Here is an 18,155-nt window from a genome sequence, read left to right on the forward strand (position 1 = left end):
TTGATTTTTTGTCTCAAGTATGGCAACGCTTTTACATAGGTACTTCGTTCGACTTCCTACACATATTATAATAGTATAGGTAATATATTATTGTATATACTTGAATCGGCTCGATTTTTAATGAGTTTATAATGTTCGCTAAATATTATAAGCTTTTGATACCATCTTCTCATCCGATATATATATATATATATATATTTATTATATAAACAATTCATAATTATCACAATTTCGTTATCAAAAAAAAAAACATTACCTTTGATTATATCGCCGTTTCGAGAATATAACATAACACACATTTATATACACGTAAATTATAATTAGCCTAATAACTATGTATAAATTAATCTATTTTATTACATGGTAAATCGAGGCGCATAACGCAACGGCCGCCGAAAGGGTGCACATACCGCGACGACCACGACGCGATTTCGACGACTATAATAATACGTATTATAGGTAATTGTATTAATATAATACTATAAAAAGTCGCGGGTAAATTGGTATAATTGGACTAATTAATTACAAAATTGTATGATATTAATTATTGTATTTGTGTTTAGCTCGTCGCGTCGCGTCGCGCACGCGCACAAACAGCACCCTTTGGACGGCCGTGGCCGTTTGGACGGCGAATGTCGATCGCTTGGCCACCACCGCCGTATACGTCATCGTTATATCATTATCACAGCCTGAGTTCGGCCTCCGCCGACGTCTGATGATGCCTCTGCCGGGCCGACGTGGAGGCGGCCGAGTGGAGCGGCGATATGGACGGCGACCTGTTGGCCAGCGGCGACAGCGACGGCGAGAAGGACGGTGACATGGCCACCGACTGACTGAAGCCAGGGTTCGTCTCGTGGCTGATCGGCGACCGGGGCACGAGCAGCATGGGCGGCGGCACAGCCTGATGGTGATGGTTGTGGTGGTGGTGGTGGTGCTGCTGCGAGGCGCCCGACTGTCGGGACGAGGACAGCGCCCTGGGCGCCATGTTGGTCAACAGTGGCGGGGGCGGGGGCGGCGCACTCTTTTGGTGCATGTGCTGCTGCTGTTGGTTAGGAACGTTGGATTTCTTGCTGACGCCGCCGCTACCTCCGCTCGTGGACGCAGCGCCGCTGTTGGAGCTCTTCACCGAGTTGGCGTCGTCCTTGAGTCGGGCGATCTCGTTGAAAACGTGCGCCAGCGGTTGGTATTGCGGACCCCAGTCCAACAGGTAGTCCCAGTTGTAGCTGCCGGTCAGCTCCTCTTCGCTGTGCACGATCGAGCTGAGCGACCCGACCATGGACGGCTGCGGCGGCGGGACCTTCGAGCCCGAGTAGACAGTGCTGTTCGACGACTTGCCGCCGCCACCACTGCCGCCGCTACCGCCACCATCTTCTTCCCCCGCCACGCCGGTGCCGGGGCCGCCGCCGCCTCGTTCACTGCCTACGTCACTGAGTTTGGCGTAAATCATGTTGGTTATGTCGCCGTCGGTCGCCTCGTCCTCGTCATACATGTCGATGTTCTCCATCGGCCTGCGGTGACGCCTAGACGATGACAGCCGTCGGTTTTCCTCGGGCAGGTGCGGTGGTCCTTGTTGCACAACCGTCTGCGCGTCCACGATGCCCAGGCGTGCCAGGTATTCTTGTGTGTTGCGTGCGGCCGTCACCTCGGATAGCTCATCCACGTTTTGCCGCTCGTTGATCATCCGGATCTCCTCATCCTCCACGTCGTCCTCGGCCGACCCCCGGCCGCTGGAACCCGACTTCTCAGATCCCGACAGGTCAGACGTGGTGGCCGCTCCGGAATTGGTGGTGCTGCTGTTGTTCCGGTACGTTGGTATCTCGTCGTATTTGGGTGGTGCGAACTGGCCGACCACTTGCTGGCCACCCACGCCACGTATGGGTATCGTGTCGAACGCGCCGGGGTCTACGTATGTGTTGTCGGTCCGCTGGTGTCCGCTCAACTCGGGTTTGTTGATGTTTCTGTGCTGCTTGTTCTTGAGGTGAAAGTAGAACATGATGCCTCCGAGCAGCAGGACGACCAGCAAGACCACCGACAGGATGCCGATGATCCAGTCCACCAGGCTTCCGCCGGAAGCGCCGCCTGCGTTTTGACCGCTGCCGCCGCTACCGACACCGCTGCCGGATGAACTGCTGCTGGCCAGGTTAAGGCCTGGCTGGGAAAGTGGGTCGAACGAAATCTCGACTACGCTCACGTTGGTCAGTGACCCTTGTTTTCCCGAGCTGGCCGTCACCACGAGGCTTATGTCCTGCGCCGCGTCAAAGTTGGCGTCGATCTTCTTCTTCACGATTATCGCCCCTGTCGTTCGGTTCACCTTGAAGTACGCGTTCTGCGTGGTTAGGTGGTACACGACCCGTCCTTCAGGCCCTTTATCCCGGTCGGTGGCTGATACGTGTCCAATCACATAGCCAACGGGCAAGTCGACAGTGTTCACCATAAACTTGAATGTCCGCTCGATGAACTGCGGCGCGAACTCGTCCTTGCCCTCGATCTCGATCTTCACTCGTACCTTGGTGTTCTTGTCTCCAGCGTCGCTGGCGATTATCGTAAACGTGTACTTGCTCCTCGCTTCGTAGTCGAACACAGCGTTGGTTGTCACTAGGCCTGAGGCCGCGTCGATTTTGAACATTTTCCACGAATCGTCAGCGCCTGAATAGCTGGCCGAGGACGCGATGGAATAGTTGAGTTGTCCGTAAACGCCGCGATCTGCGTCCGTCGCCTTGGCTGTGAACACCAGCGCGCCGATCGGCTCGTTTTCGCCCACAAACTCCAAATACTCCGAGACGGGGAATCTCGGAGTGTTGTCGTTGACATCTTCCAGCCGTATCTTGAGCAACTTCACCGTGGCCAGCTGTCGGTCCGGCGATTTCGCACCGTCCTGGGCTTTAACCACTAGATTGTGTTCCGACACGTCCAAGTCGCAATCCAACAAGGACTTTACGAAAACGTCACCGGTGTTCCGGTCGATGTCAAAGTAATTCTTACTGTTGCCTGAAGTTATCTCATAGGAAACGTCTGAGTTTGGCGGAGTGTCTGCATCGCTAGTGATCATCCGGACGATCGAGTGTCCGACGGGCGTGTTCTCTGGCAAAGATAGAAGACTCTGTTGTTCGTTCGCCGTGAACTGAGGTGCGTTGTCATTGGCGTCGTCGACAATCACGTGGACAAACACGTGAGAGCTGTTGACGCTGTCTGTGATTTTCAGTGAATATATATCGCGGGTTTCTCGGTCCAGATGTTTTTTAACGAAAAGCTCGCCGGTCGGACTTACAAGGTCGAAATTTTTCTCGTCATCGCCTTCAACAATTTTGAACTGTGCTGAACTGTCTGCCGAGTAGCTGGGCAATAATTTCAAAAATGATTCTCCCAAAACAATGTCTTCTCGAACCGATATTCTATAGAAGTAAAAAAAAAGTACAAAAAATGAGTAAAATGCACCGATAGTATTTTCGTCACGACGGGACCTCGTGGTTTTGCGGTTATATTTGTACCTGAATTCGTTTTGTGCAAATTTCACCGTGTTTGAATGAACCGTATTTTGTATGTTGGCGCGAACTGCGACAACAGTGGAAAGTGGAGGAGTTCCTAGGTCGGTGGCTGATATCAACAAATCGACAAAGCCCTACAAAAGAAATCGCAATTAATACATATTTTAATGTCAATACAATTAATATAATCAATCGGTTATTTTCAATGTATAATTTTATTGTTTTTTTTTCAATCATTACCTTTTGTAGCAATTTTTGGTCGAACTTCATTCGGTTTGCAGTGATGACGCCGGTTTGCTGGTCGATCCTAAATCCGTTCAAGTCGTTCACTAGACCATATTTGATCTGTCCGTTCAGCCCAGAATCCAAATCCTTCGCGAGGACTTGCATTGACGACTCGCCGTAAACGTTTTCTGTACAAGTAAAAAATACACATGCGTTTAGATATTATGTCAACATTTATGAGATATTTTTACAAAACAAACCTGTCATCGTGAACGTATAGTAAGGACGGTCGAATACTGGAGAGTTGTCATTGTCGTCGGTCACCATGATAGTCAGCTCTGTGGACGCCGTGTGTTCCGAGTCGGATACGACTATGCCCAAGCGATACGTCCGTGTTTGTTCGTAGTCCAGACTTCCGATCAACGACACGCGGCCGCTGTACCTGTCCAATGCGAAAAGCTTCCGATCCACCGGTCCCACAGAGGGCGCCCAAGAATAGGTCAGAGTGGGGTACGTGTCCACGTCGTTAGCGACCACCGTAGTGATCATGCTTCCTACTTCCAGACCTATAATAAGTACAAAGAAAATATGATTTTAAATTATTTTTAAAAAAATATGAACGACTAAAAGTGATACAAATGTATATTTATAAAAAAAAGCCAATAAATAATATTTTAGCTTATAGGAGGTACTGTAGGTGCATACTAAATATGGTAAATATATTAATATATAATATTATGTAGGTACCTAATTTGTTATTGTCATACGTAATACCATATGTTACAGTTATACCGTAGTAATGATAATGCACTCTGCACGTACCTTCTTTGACGTTAATGGCGGCTCGCGGTGGGAATGACGGCCGGTTGTCGTTCATGTCGATAACTATCACCCGGATGGTGGCCATGCCGGTCATTTGAGGCGTACCCTCGTCGGTCGCGATGACGGTCAGTTTGTAGGTGTCCCTGATCTCGCTGTCCAGCACGATGTTGGTCTTGACTATGCCGGAGTCGGTCGGGTCGATGACGAAAGCGTTGTCGTGATTGCCGTCGACCAGGTGATACGACAGCCTCGAGTTCTCGTTGTCGTCTGGGTCGATGGCCGCCACCCTCACGACGAAAGCGCCCTTGGAGTTTCCCTCGGCCACCGTGGCCGTGTACTCCCTTTGAGCGAACACCGGGCTGTTGTCATTTTGGTCAGACAGATGTATCCAGACGTCGGCGTATCCCCACATGAACACCGACGCGGGGGCGTCGGTTTGAGCGATGGCCACCAAGTGCACTCCCGCTTTGTACGTTTCGTAATCCAGACCCTCCGACCGGCCAACGCGTATCACTCCCGTTTCTTCGTCGATGTAGAACATTCCATTTTCGTTGTTGACCGGGGCCAACTTGTAGAACACTTTTTGTTTCCGGCCGTCGCTACGATAGGCCGAAATCTAAAAGACACACGAGGGAAACAAGAACGTTATTTTCAAGGTTTTTCACTGTACAAATAGGTCTCATTAAAACTAAACACAAGCGTACATGATAGCGTGCAACATAAATGGTATATTTACCTCAAGCACTTCTTTGTGTTGCTCCAAATTTTCCGGTATCGTTACATGATAGGTGGAGTTTTTGAACCGCATGACGGGGATCCGATCAAAGTTTTCACCAATCTTTATTTCCAACAGGCCTGATGAGCTTTGAGGGGGGTTTCCCTTGTCGGTGGCCGTTACTTCCAAATGGAACACTTGGCCGTTGTCTGAGGCCAGACTCGACGATGCCGTCACCACGCCCGTGTTGGGGTTGATCCGGAACCGGTTGGCGGCCTCTTGGTTTTCCTTGAACGAATATAATACATCTGCGTTGGAACCTTCGTCCTTGTCGACCGTCGACACCCTGACGATGTCTATTCCGGGCTGTAAATGTGACGGTATTTCCGCGGTGAACGGATATTTTGTGAACATCGGCAAGTTGTCGTTGACGTCCAGTACTTTGACATAGACGAGCGTCGTGGACGACCGTGGGTTGTACTTTCCACCGTCCCTGGCCACGACTTGCAGCCAAAAGTTGGGTTGCCGTTCTCGGTCGAGACTTCTAAAAATAAAAATCGGTAAAACAAATTAGAAAAAAGATCGTATTATTTATGATCGACGCTTAAATTAATTTTATAATGCTGCCGAAACTCACTGGACGGTGGTGATGATTCCGGTCTTGTTGTCGATCTGGAAAACGTTTTCCGTCTGATTGGACAGCGAATACGTTATCTTGGCGTTTACACCCACGTCCGCGTCGTGCGCCTTGGCCGTCAGCACCCTGGTACCGGGCGGCACGTCTTCCAACAGGACCGCTTCGTACTTGCTCTGTTCAAAGTTCGGGTCGTTGTCGTTCTCGTCGTCGACGATCACCGTGAGATTGCAATGGCCGGCCGTCGTGCTGCCCCGGTTCTGGGCCGCTATCTGCAGCTGGTATTTGGCCTGCACCTCCCGGTCCAGCGTCTTGGCCGTCAGCTCGCCCGTCTTCGGGTCCAGGTGGAACTTGTTGCCGCCGTTGCCGCCGACGATGCTGTACACCACCTGTCCGTTGGATCCCCAGTCGGGATCCACGGCAGCTACTGTGCGGATCACAGACGGTTCTTGGTTTTCGGGCACCATCAGTGTGTGACACGAGTCGTGCTTGAACCTGGGACTGTGGTCGTTCACGTCCAGTACGCCCACATCGAGCGTCACCACGTCCGTGCTGGATTTCACCTCGTCCGTCGCGTACACGGGCAACACGTACCGAGACGTCCGCTCCCGGTCGATTCGATTTTGCAACGTCACAATTCCCCGGTCTTTGTCCACGCGAAAACAGTTGTCGGCTACGCCTTCAGGTATGCTGTACGATATCCCTGAAACAGATGAAACCAATACGGTTGTAATACGATTTCCACGCCGTATAGTGGTGGAGAACACGTCATCATGCCGGCACAATGGTATTTATGCGACCACTTACTATGTGTATATTATAATTTAGGTACGAGTGTATGTAACGACCTTTGAGTCGCGTTTATCGATATTAATATTAAATGGTTTTATATACCGACTATAATATACCTACCTACTACTGACGTACCAACATAGGTATATTATAATATATGGCTGGTACGTGAGGAGACATGATTGTGATGTGGTTTCGTCGGCGACGTGATTTAAATAATATAATATAGCAACTTATAATAATTACTGGTTTGGTTTGGTTTTTTTTTTTTTTGTAATAACGCCAACCTTGTAATAAGATTTCGAATATTACTTGAGCGCAGATAACTGTAGGTTATAATAACGTTATAGCAATCAACGTTTCGATTTTCAATCGATAGGTTACTATAATTATACTCTTTATTCATTATTGCAAATTTAACGACTTTTAATATCGAGTCGCGCTCTCGAGATCCGAAATCCAATCATCTCGGGCTTCACGTCCTATATATGCTAAACAGCTTCGACGCACATTATAAAGCAGTACGAGTAGTACGACTATAAGATTCCGATCTTATATAAGTTTCTTTACACGTAACTATTGAATATACATAATATATACTTTGAACCTAAATACAATGTTATATGCTGGTCAAATATCAGAAAAACAATAATAATGGACATGTGTCGTGTTGAAGTAGAAGGTTTGGGGTAAGAAATTCGGTAACACAAATATTTTATGAGTGTTAAATTTGTGCTTTTGAAAGGCACTTGACTACGGGTACGTTATTACCCTGCAATGATGAAACGTCGTGGAATTTAATTTACGGTTTGTTTATTTCTGGTGTGATGTAGTCTAAATATTATGAGTAGGTGCTCATCAATAATATTGTTATCGTGTCTCCCCGACCCGCGCTGTTAAATAGTACCAATCTAAAATCGCCAAAAGCTAAACGAATAATAACTATTATTAAACTATGACTTACGGTTGTCGTTGGAGTTGGCCGTGACTTTGGCGACGAAACTACCGACGGGCGCGTCCTCGGAAACGTTGGCGGCGTACAGCTTCTGGGCGAATTGCACCGACTGTTCGGCGCTCGTGGTAAACGCCACTTCGAGCGTGGTGTAAGCGTACCTGGCCGGTGTGCCCCTGTCCGCCACGGTCACGTTCAGCTGGTGTTTCCTGCCGGTGTCCGGTATCCGTGCCAAAACCAGAGCTCCAGTGTCGTATCCGATGCCAAACGTTCCTTGTTCGTTGCCGCCGGTGATCGTGTACACTGTGCGGCCGTTGTCGCCGGCGTCCAAGTCGACGGCCACCACGTCACACAGCCAATCACCCGGCCGAGCCGACCCATCGGCGTACAGCCTCCGGAACGTCGGTGACACGATTCTCGGCCCGTTGTCGTTGGAGTCCTGCACCACCACCCTGGCCGTCACGTCCGCGTATAGCCGCTCGGTGACGTTGACAGCCTGATCGGTAGCCCGGACCACCATCACGTACTCTCGGGTCGTCTCGTAGTCGAGCGGTTCGACCAGAGTCAGCATGCCGGTCAGCGGGTCCAGCGAGAACGCCGCTTCGGGCCCACGCTGCTGCATCGGCCGGCGCTGCACGACCGTGTACCGCAACTCGGCGTTGGCGTCCGCGTCTGCGTCCGAGGCCGTGAAGTTGTATACCACCGAGCCAACGGCCGCGTCCTCGGCCACCATCACCACGACCGGGTCTTCCGGCCACCGCGGCGCGTTGTCGTTCACGTCCAATACCTCCACGCGCACCGACACCGAGCTACTCTGTGGGTTCGTGCTGGCCCCCGTGTCCAGCGCGTGCACTTCCATCTCGTACGTGGCCTTCGTCTCTCTGTCCACTCGGCCGGCCACGATCAGAGCTCCCGTGCTCCGGTCTAGGTCGAACACTTGCTGGCTGACGTCTGAGTGCCGGAGCGTGTACTTCACCTGGCCACGGCCCGCAGACGCGGCGCCCGCGCCCTCCGAACACGCTATGCGGCCTGCTATGCTGCCCACCGCTGCGTCTTCCTTCACCTGTGACGAAAAAAAAATAAAGCATTTGTTAATCGTGGGTAAAATAATGTAAGTATCACATGACATTATCTTTTCGGGCCAAATAGAGCTCGGCTCTTACGCCCCTATTATTATCTTTAACAGTGATTATTGTTAAGTGGGTACAATAAAAGTGTCAGATGGCTAAGATTAAATGTCCGATACTGCCCACGGATACAGGCAAGACATTAATACAAGAAGGAATTTCTAGCATTGCCTCCAGTGAGGCAAGACAAGTTATAAGAAAACTAGAGTGTACCTACTGTACCTACGTTTACGTTTATCTGGGGCTTATATGACATATAGATGAACTTGTCAAGTTGGGTGGCATTAATGCAAAATTTGATACATCGAAAAAACCTTAAGCCACCGCGAGGTATTTTGAAAAATGTACCGATTCAAAAACAAGACACTGTACTGTAGAAATTTGATATTTGGTTTTCCAACTTATATATACACTCATAAGACTTTCGAAATCATTCAATAAAGCAACGTGTTGAAGTAATAAATTTAAAAAAATCAATATTGACTATAGATATTTAACTTATAGAAAGTATTGATACTGTTTTCTTGAATATGGCGAGTATATATGCGTCTACTGAAAATACGCATATTTGGGTTAATCAATATAATCATATCACCGCGTCGTGGTAATTTATAGAGTCAATTAAAAATATTTCGCTACTGCATCACTATAAATGCGGTGACTTGTAGTCAAATACCAAAATCGGAACCTCAATTTATTAATAACAACAAATCTTATTATATATACACAGCGATTTCGCACAAGTCTTTCTTATTTGCCTACACACGAGTGTACACGGATGTGGAAATCGTAAGCATTTACTGTTGTAATATTGTATACATTCTTTTTTGGTTCTAATAAACGTCGAACGTTATTTGCCAGCATATAGACACGCGAATGGCTAAAGCAGACAGTTTTTACGGAAATTCGACCTTACCTATACATATTATGGGTTGTTTTCGACGTTTACCGTTGTAATAACTGCACGGAGTATATACGAAAAAGGCGAGTTTCGGTCGAGGAATTCCATATTAGTATTCGTGTCGGTCTGGAGTAAATTTCGTTTGGGAACAATCACCGGACGGATCAGCTCCGGCCGGTTATCGAGTGGTCTCGCAGCGGCGCGGCGTGCGCGAGAGGAAATCGGTTGTCCGTTTTTATTCTTTTCCCCACCCCGGCCGTGTCCACTTAGAATCTTATTTCGTAAAACTCGACCAACGCGAGCCTCTTAATTAAACCGATCCAAATCGAAAACGTATAAATCTTCACGGTCCGCGTGGTATTTTAAAACTATAAATGCAAATCTCGTTAGTTCGTGACTAATTCAGTATCTGATTCGGATCGTTGGAAAGGTAAGGGGAGGAAGAAAAAAAAGTTGTTCACGAAAAGTACACGTCGTCGGGCGAAGTGCGTTCAGGAAATCGCCGGGACACACAAAGAGACGTTCATTAGGACCGAAAATACAGACCACGACGACGACGACAACGACAGGAATCGGTCGGTCGGTCGGCGCAATAATAATAATAATAATAATAATATGTAAAACACAAGAAGTTCGATTTCGTTATTGTTTTGTTTTATTTTTTATGCAAGTGATTTTTTTTTCGCTCGCGTAACAATGCCTTATCGTGAGCACTGGATCTCGTCATTTGTGTATGTGTGTATGCTTACGGAGAGATAGAATGGAATAAATAAATGAAAAAAGAAAAGAAAAAAGTCGAACAATAAATATAAGTAAAGAGAAGTCACAGTGAACAAACGCAGCGCAAAAAGTATACATACATACACACCGTCGTCGTTGTCGTAGTCGTCTGAAACCCGGTTTCAATTGAATATAGGCGAATTGTTTTTATCTCGTATATTTTATTTATATTCTTTATTTTGGTCGCAATCGTATTCCTCGGCTGCTGCTGCACCACACACACACACACACACACACACACACACACACACACACACACAACGACAACACTAAAAACCAGTTTCGATTTTTCAAGCGCATTGCAACAACGCGGCGGCGGCGGCGAATGCGAGTTTTATTATTTATTTATTTTTCACCATTTGATTTGTTTATTCATTATTATTATTTTTTTGTCATTATAAACAATAACCACGTGAAAATGAACAGGTTAACAGATAATGACTTTATCTAGATTTTTGGGTATTTCCAAAATGCAGCCGATAGTCTCGTGTATACAACGCCCGTCTTTATTATATACGTGCACACACATACACAAATTAGCATTTGGGGACCTCCTTTCTCCGTTGATTTATGTGCTCCAATCTAATCCAATTTATTCCGGATTGCAGAAATGTGCGCTAGGGGCGGGACGCTCTACGATATCAATGTGTGTGTGCGTGTACGTACGAAAGACATTCAAATTTATTGCCGAGCGAAAAAATTGGGCGACGAAAATTATATATATACACACACACACGACGACGAGAGGAACTGGTTACATATATACACGGATGATATCGTGTTTTCCGATTTATATAAATGATTATCGAAAACTCGGTGGCATTGTGTGCGGTAGAAACTCGGTTTTATTTATTTTGATGCAGCAGCTAGAGCACCGTCGGGTTGCGCGTGCGTGCAGGGAATTAGCCGCGGGGCGAATTCGAATTTGGCCACCGTATATAATGCACATTAACATCGAGTATGGGCGAGAGCCGAACTTATCCAACAGCACACATAACATATTATTTATTTTAATTTTCTTGCAATGGAATGGAATAGAAAACGATTCCGTACCTGAAACACGAGACTGGAACTGGTGAACGTGGGTCGATTGTCGTTCAAGTCGAGCACCTCGACCCTGAGCATGCGAATCGTCTGTTTGGGCGGATGTCCGTTGTCCGTCGCCGCCACCGAAAGTCTGTACATGGATTTTTCCTCGTGATCCAGCGACACTTTGGTTCTGATCACGCCCGTGATGCGATCGATGAAAAACTCGCCGTTGCCATCGGAATCGCGGCCTACAAAACGTGAACGGTTGCATTATAATGATATAATGTATTATGTACCATAGTAAGTAGTAATATTATATCGAGTTGCTGGTGCAGCAGGTCGGGGAGTGGTTTAAATCAAACCACTCAAAATTTCACCAATGTCATATAAGGTGTGAAACAATTAAAAAAGCGAATTCTGTACAATATTTAAAAAGAATATTCTTACAATGGTTATAAACGATAATGGTGAAAATAAATTTGTGGCACACACAAACTCTTAAGGTAGACAGAACCTACTCACTAATGAGTGCATGCTAGTTACTAAACCACAGACCGATATAATAAATAATATCTAACTTAAATTATATTAGACTGTGCATGTGGTCCTGCAATATTCAGTCAATGTTGCCATTCGGCGGGTAATTTTTCGGAAACGCCATTAATTATGAAACGAAATACATATTTGTATATAATATATACACCACGGGGTGAGGTAGTGTTCCAATTTCTTATTTATTGACCTTTAATCATGTAAGACAAACGTACCTTTGAGTATGGAATACGTGAGCGTAGCGTTGTTGCCCTGGTCAGGGTCGGTCGCCTTTACAGTGACCACCTCGACACCGGGAGGTTGCTGTTCGCGGACCGCCACCACGTCTTGTTGTGGGTCGACGATGACGGGTGCGTTGTCGTTGACATCTGTCACGGCCACCTTGACCTTAACGCGCTTGCTGCGACCTCTGACCCCGCCGTCCTGGTCCCTGGCCTCGACGATCACCTCGTGCCAAACTCGGGATTCCCGATCTAACGGCTCTTTGGTGCTCAGTTCGCCTGCGTATAGACAAAAAAAAATATATGATTATTAGGGTTCGGAATTTATCGAACTAACAATATGTTCAAAATATGCTTGAATATGGCACTTAAAATTACAAAAAAAGTACTCTAAAGCTATAGTTTTCGCAAATATTTAGTAGGTTTCAGGTACCTAATGGCTTATTTGATTATATTGTTAAAATTAGGTACTAATGCATTGGAAGAATATGCGTTTTTTGTAAAATACAAAAAAGTACACTGCATTTCATAATTTTACAAAATAAATATTATAAAATATCTCACAGAGAATATGTACATCGTACAACCACTAAGTACATGAAAATCAGAGAAGTCCCGAACTCTAATTATTATTATTATTATATTGCCGTGTATATGTGCGTGTGTGCTCGCGCGCACTGCAGTATGTTTGCACAAACGAGAATATTGTAATAAAGAGTAGAAAAAAATTAGTTTTATGATGTCTATCGACCGTCGTCGTTGGGTTTGGTCGGGCGCATATATATGTAGTGTTTGCGTTTCTTTATCGCGCCTCACACGAGCGTCGTATTATTATTATTATTATTATATAGTTTAGAAGGCCCCGTCTATTATTTATATACACTTTCTCCATTCGACCGTCGTAGTGTTTTTTTTTTTTTTTTTTACGACCGTCTGAGGTAAATATTGGGATTGTATCATAAACGCGAGAGCGGACGGGTTAACCTATACGCTATATACATATATTATAAATGTATATACGCCGCCGCAGACGCCCGAACAGGGGGCTGTAATATTATTAAGTGTATACGATGCAGGAGAGGGGTAAAAAGGTTGACGCTTTTAATAGCTGCGTTTCAGATGTATTTATTTTTTTGTTGAACGCACGCACACCGCGTCTCGGGATTGTCAATATTTAGGCGGACCGCGCGGCGCGGCTACAGACACGGGTCCTTTGCGCAAACGTTTATAACAATATAATATTCCAGCTAATGCGCGCGTGTGTGTGTGTGTGTATGTGTTCGGGACAGGTATTTATATTTCTGAAAGAAAATTCCGCTATAGGGTGAGGCCTCTCCCCCCCCCCTCCACCCTCGCCTCTACAGTAAGATCGTGGAGTTATTATACAGTTGCGACTAGCGGCACACAGCAACGTGGATACGAGCGGAAGAAATCGCATCACGGTTAAGAATTATCTCTTCAAAACCGATACGTACAGCGTTTCTGGGAGTATAAAGAGTTGGTGTTACAAATACGCGCTTACCTATCTATATATAATAATATATGTATACCTACCTACCGTACACACACTCGCAGTCATGGATATTCTCTTTAATGATCGATGTAATCAGCGGAGGCGTTGGCCGCGTGTAATTAAGAAACTGAGGGGCAAACGAAACGAATGGAATCCGGCGGAGAGAGACTACGGAAAAATAGTATGATAATATAAGACAATCGTTTCGACGACGATTCTCCTACGCGCGTAGGCAGCCCGTTTAATTAACGCTCGCGGTGCACATGCGATATCGACGACGGACGAATATTATTAATAATATATTATAATGGATGACAATCGTCGGACTATGAATTAATATATTATATCGTTCGGCTATCGCGTATATCATAGTACGATGTTTAATAAACTTAATACGTCATGCAGTTTATATAATGTCCACCACGGCCGAGCGGTTAAAATATCACTATTATTATTGTTATATATTATTATGATTATTGTTATTATTATCATCAGCATCATCATCATCATCATCATCGTGTACAGGTCCGTATTATTGTTACTACTATTATGTAGGTATACGCAATTAACCACCGTTGTTGCAAAAGAAGTTGCAGTAAGTATAATAATATGCACCTATATATATATACACGGTATTTTATTTATCTTCCGCTACGGCACCGATAGCGCACACGACGTTAAGACGTATAATTACCTCTGGTGTAATGCCGGTGGTTTTTATTTTATTTTATAGGTACTCTCCACGAACCTTATTGTTGTCGTTGGTACTGCTGCTGTAGTTGTAGGTACTCTCACGAGTAACAATAAGCTCCGAAACGATAAAACGAATAAGACAATGGGAATTTCGAGTGATAAAAGTAAAAATTAGAGACATACATTTCGAACGCATAATAATTATATTATATATGAAAACGTATTTGTGCACGTTTCCCCGGTTACACTGCGCCGCTATTATATTATTATTATCATTTATTATTTATTGGTTTATTATTGCTTGTTATTATTTTACCAACGAATTATTACGATGGTTGTTGTATAGCAGAAAACCGATTGTTTTGATCAGCATCTATTAGTCACGTCGGTTGAATATTTATAGTATATAATATTATGTAAACCAATTTTGATTGATAAGAGAAACGGGCTTCGAGGAATAATTCAATATTTTATTCAATTTTCGCACTAATTATGTTTTCAAATAGTCGATCTTTTAAAAAAATAACAGTCAAATATTTTTTTATTTGCTTAATATTATATACCTAAGTACTATTGATCCATCAAAATATGTCGGATATAATATCTTCTAATTTACGATATATTAAAATAATAACAGGCTGTCGTTCACCAACACGATTTATAGCGCATGAATTCCAGAATATTCGTAAAAAATAAATTTTACACAAAATTCTGAAAATTTGTTTTCCTTTTTATTGTACACGATTATAATTATGTTGTTTAATGTTATGTTTTTTATGCATACATAAAAATAAGGCCTAAGGAGTTGACTATTTCTCTTGCGCCCATATACCTACACTTATCTTGACATAAAGCTGTCAATATAATATAAGCAAGATGGTCATTAAATTCGACTATTATAGTACGCATAATATTGCATACCTATAAGCAAAAGACTTAAATATAGCTCAAAAGAAAAGGGTCATATATAGAAACGTACAGTTCATGTAATAGTCAAAATTGTTGATAAAAAATAAAATTGAAACCCGACCGACGACTAAAATAATAATTTTATATTTGAATGAGGAACGCGGAAGTAAATCGGATATAGGTTGTTGCACATGTCCAGATTTATACGCGCATATCTTCAATAATATACAATATTGAATATATTAATGAACAATATATATGCAATACGTCAGCGGCGCTTTTCTAAGTCATAGTGCCGGCGATTGGCACGCGGTCGGGTCCTATACACAAAAGTCGGAATTATTATTATATTTTTTCGTCAGTCCCGAGACGTGATTAATTATTCATATTGAAAATACCAATTTGTAGGCGGGCTATTCGTTTTGTATTTTTTACAAACACACACACACACACAAGACACATTTATAATAAATATATATATATATATAGCCCGGGTATAGCCAACGGCGAGTCGATGCGTATAATAATAAGGAGCCACCACTGAAGTAAGTGATCGAGAAGGAGCAGGAGCAGGAGCAGGAGCAGCAGCTATATACAGCTAGGTACAGTAGGTATATCTTAGGTATATGAAGTCTACCTATATGCAGGCCTCAGGGTGTATTCGACCTCAAGGCCTCTCCGATTGTTTTTTTTTATTTTTTTATCCATCAACTGCTACATAGCGCGCGCGTTACACACGGGTACTTCGGGTAGGTAGGAGACTTATACATACATCTGGCATTATCATAACCGCGTTCGGCAGCTTGCAGCAGAGCTATATAGCAGGAATTGTATGGAAAAAAAACCACTACCAATTCACCGTCGTCATCGACGGCGACGAAGACTGCGACTACGACGATGACGATCACCAGAACAGAGACGCACGCGAACCAGACACGCACAAAATCGAAAACTCACACACACACACACACACACACTCTCGTATAAGTACCTATACCATATAATATCATGTACCTGTTGTAGTATGGGTATAATATACACGAATGGTCCCGAGTCGACCCGTAATTTGGCTGCAGCCGCAACCGCACGGTGTATAGTCCTCCCATATATCTATTCCGACCCAAATTGTCTATACGTAAATACCATAATTTACGAGAAAATTGCTTTTGCACCACCGCCGCCGCCGCCGCCGCCACAGCTATCGATATTATACATTATATATTATGTATGTTATTCTTTTATTATTATTATTATTATTATTACAAGAATATTTTCGATACACCAGACCGCTGTAATTAGTGCCTATTTTGTATTTATATATAAGTATCTACCCCCTGTATTATCAAAAAACGTGGGTGAACCGTATTTTTTTAAACTACTTCCAGCAGTGAAAAAAATATTACATTAACCGACGTTTTTGTTATTATTATTGACAAATACTACGATATTTAAGTACAAATACTTCCTTCTCTATCATATAAAAAAATACAATTTTTGATCGGTTGTTTTGCACGCACGTCTTATATAATGTAATATGGCGGCGGCAATATTATTACCGAGTTCGAGTGTGTTGTGCTGTCGAGAGAATATACTCGCCGAGTTAAAGTAGTCTTCGATGCGACCTCATAGAGTACGTATAAATGTATAATAATAATAATAATAATAATAATAATAATAAAACCTAAGTGGTTATGAGTACATATCTACAACACAAGTATTCCTATTTAGTTTGTTTATTCTCGTGCTACGCGCGTCAGTCAAAATCGTATACAATATACGATGATACAAATAATAAAAGCTTGGCCCCCAAATGAGGCTAGTCATTGAACGGGAGGGGAAAACACGGATCTTTTGACCGCGTCCGCTGCCTCTCGGAGTACCTATACACATATAATATTTATTAATTACTACCACGGTATATTATATTATTATATCCAACTATAGGTATACTAACAATACCTACCTACCTACCAATAGAAATTATAAACGTATTTTAATAATTAATATATTAGGTATATTATAATATGCTGTATAGGTATTATATAACCATATCGTGGTATACATAATGTGTGCGCGCCTCTTATGTGTTGTTTTTTTTTTATGTATAGGTGGCACCTAAGTATATAAACGGGAACGGAAAGCTACGAAAACATTATACTATAGTCGATCGAGTCGCGCGTCGAGAGCAAAGACCTCGGAGTCGGCAACACCGTTGAATTAATATAACTCACGTAGGTACCTATGTAATATAAGCGTGTGCGCAGAACAAAAGGCGCGAACGACGGAAGGTATACGATGGAGTGGTAATGATTTCGAAAATGCCCCCGTGCACAGTTTTGAAGCTCATTAGTCGTTGGCACGAATATAAAAAAGCCCATCGGTGTCACAAGTACTATCCACACTGACGTTTATGATATGTTGTTGCACGCGTGTTACATAGACGGTGTACACAATAATTAATATTGTATGACGTATACCTATTACCTACGCGGTATACGCCTGTTGTCGAACTAATTTCTTTCAGTTTCCGATCAACTGTGGTTCAAATTTTTTTCGGTTTGTGTACAAAAAAAATGTTCAATCCGATTGGTGTGTACATATTACAATATTTGTATAATATTAACGCACGAGCATGTCTGTATTATTAATTTTTACTCAACGTATTACACCGCTGTCGCCCTTCCAACCGGAAAGTTAATAATTTTGAAAAGCATCACCGCGGACTAAAGAGGCAGCAGGAATCAATTGCATTTAAATTCAATATATAAACAGCCTATCCAAAGCTCTTACCAAAATGTCCTGCAT

General features: G+C 43.9%; 1 protein-coding gene across 2 annotated transcripts in view; it reads right to left on the bottom strand.

Moving 5' to 3' along the window:
• Positions 1 to 18,155, bottom strand: part of LOC111028316 (protein dachsous) — a 130,347-nt gene continuing 112,192 nt past the window's right edge. The window contains exons 8-17 of one of the 2 annotated variants that reach the window (XM_022306908.1): positions 12,230 to 12,514; positions 11,487 to 11,710; positions 7,638 to 8,688; positions 5,885 to 6,584; positions 5,269 to 5,791; positions 4,533 to 5,148; positions 3,971 to 4,276; positions 3,726 to 3,898; positions 3,489 to 3,619; positions 1 to 3,392 (exon numbers count right to left, since the gene is read on the bottom strand). In XM_022306908.1, the coding sequence (XP_022162600.1) occupies positions 683 to 3,392; positions 3,489 to 3,619; positions 3,726 to 3,898; positions 3,971 to 4,276; positions 4,533 to 5,148; positions 5,269 to 5,791; positions 5,885 to 6,584; positions 7,638 to 8,688; positions 11,487 to 11,710; positions 12,230 to 12,514 (6,719 nt within the window). In that variant the 3' untranslated portion in view covers positions 1 to 682. The remainder of the gene's footprint in view (positions 3,393 to 3,488; positions 3,620 to 3,725; positions 3,899 to 3,970; positions 4,277 to 4,532; positions 5,149 to 5,268; positions 5,792 to 5,884; positions 6,585 to 7,637; positions 8,689 to 11,486; positions 11,711 to 12,229; positions 12,515 to 18,155) is intronic. The other variant, XM_022306907.1, reaches the window with a different exon arrangement.

The sequence above is a fragment of the Myzus persicae genome, unplaced genomic scaffold (genome assembly GCF_001856785.1).
Source record: "Myzus persicae strain clone G006 unplaced genomic scaffold, MPER_G0061.0, whole genome shotgun sequence".
Classification (NCBI taxonomy): domain Eukaryota; kingdom Metazoa; phylum Arthropoda; class Insecta; order Hemiptera; family Aphididae; genus Myzus; species Myzus persicae.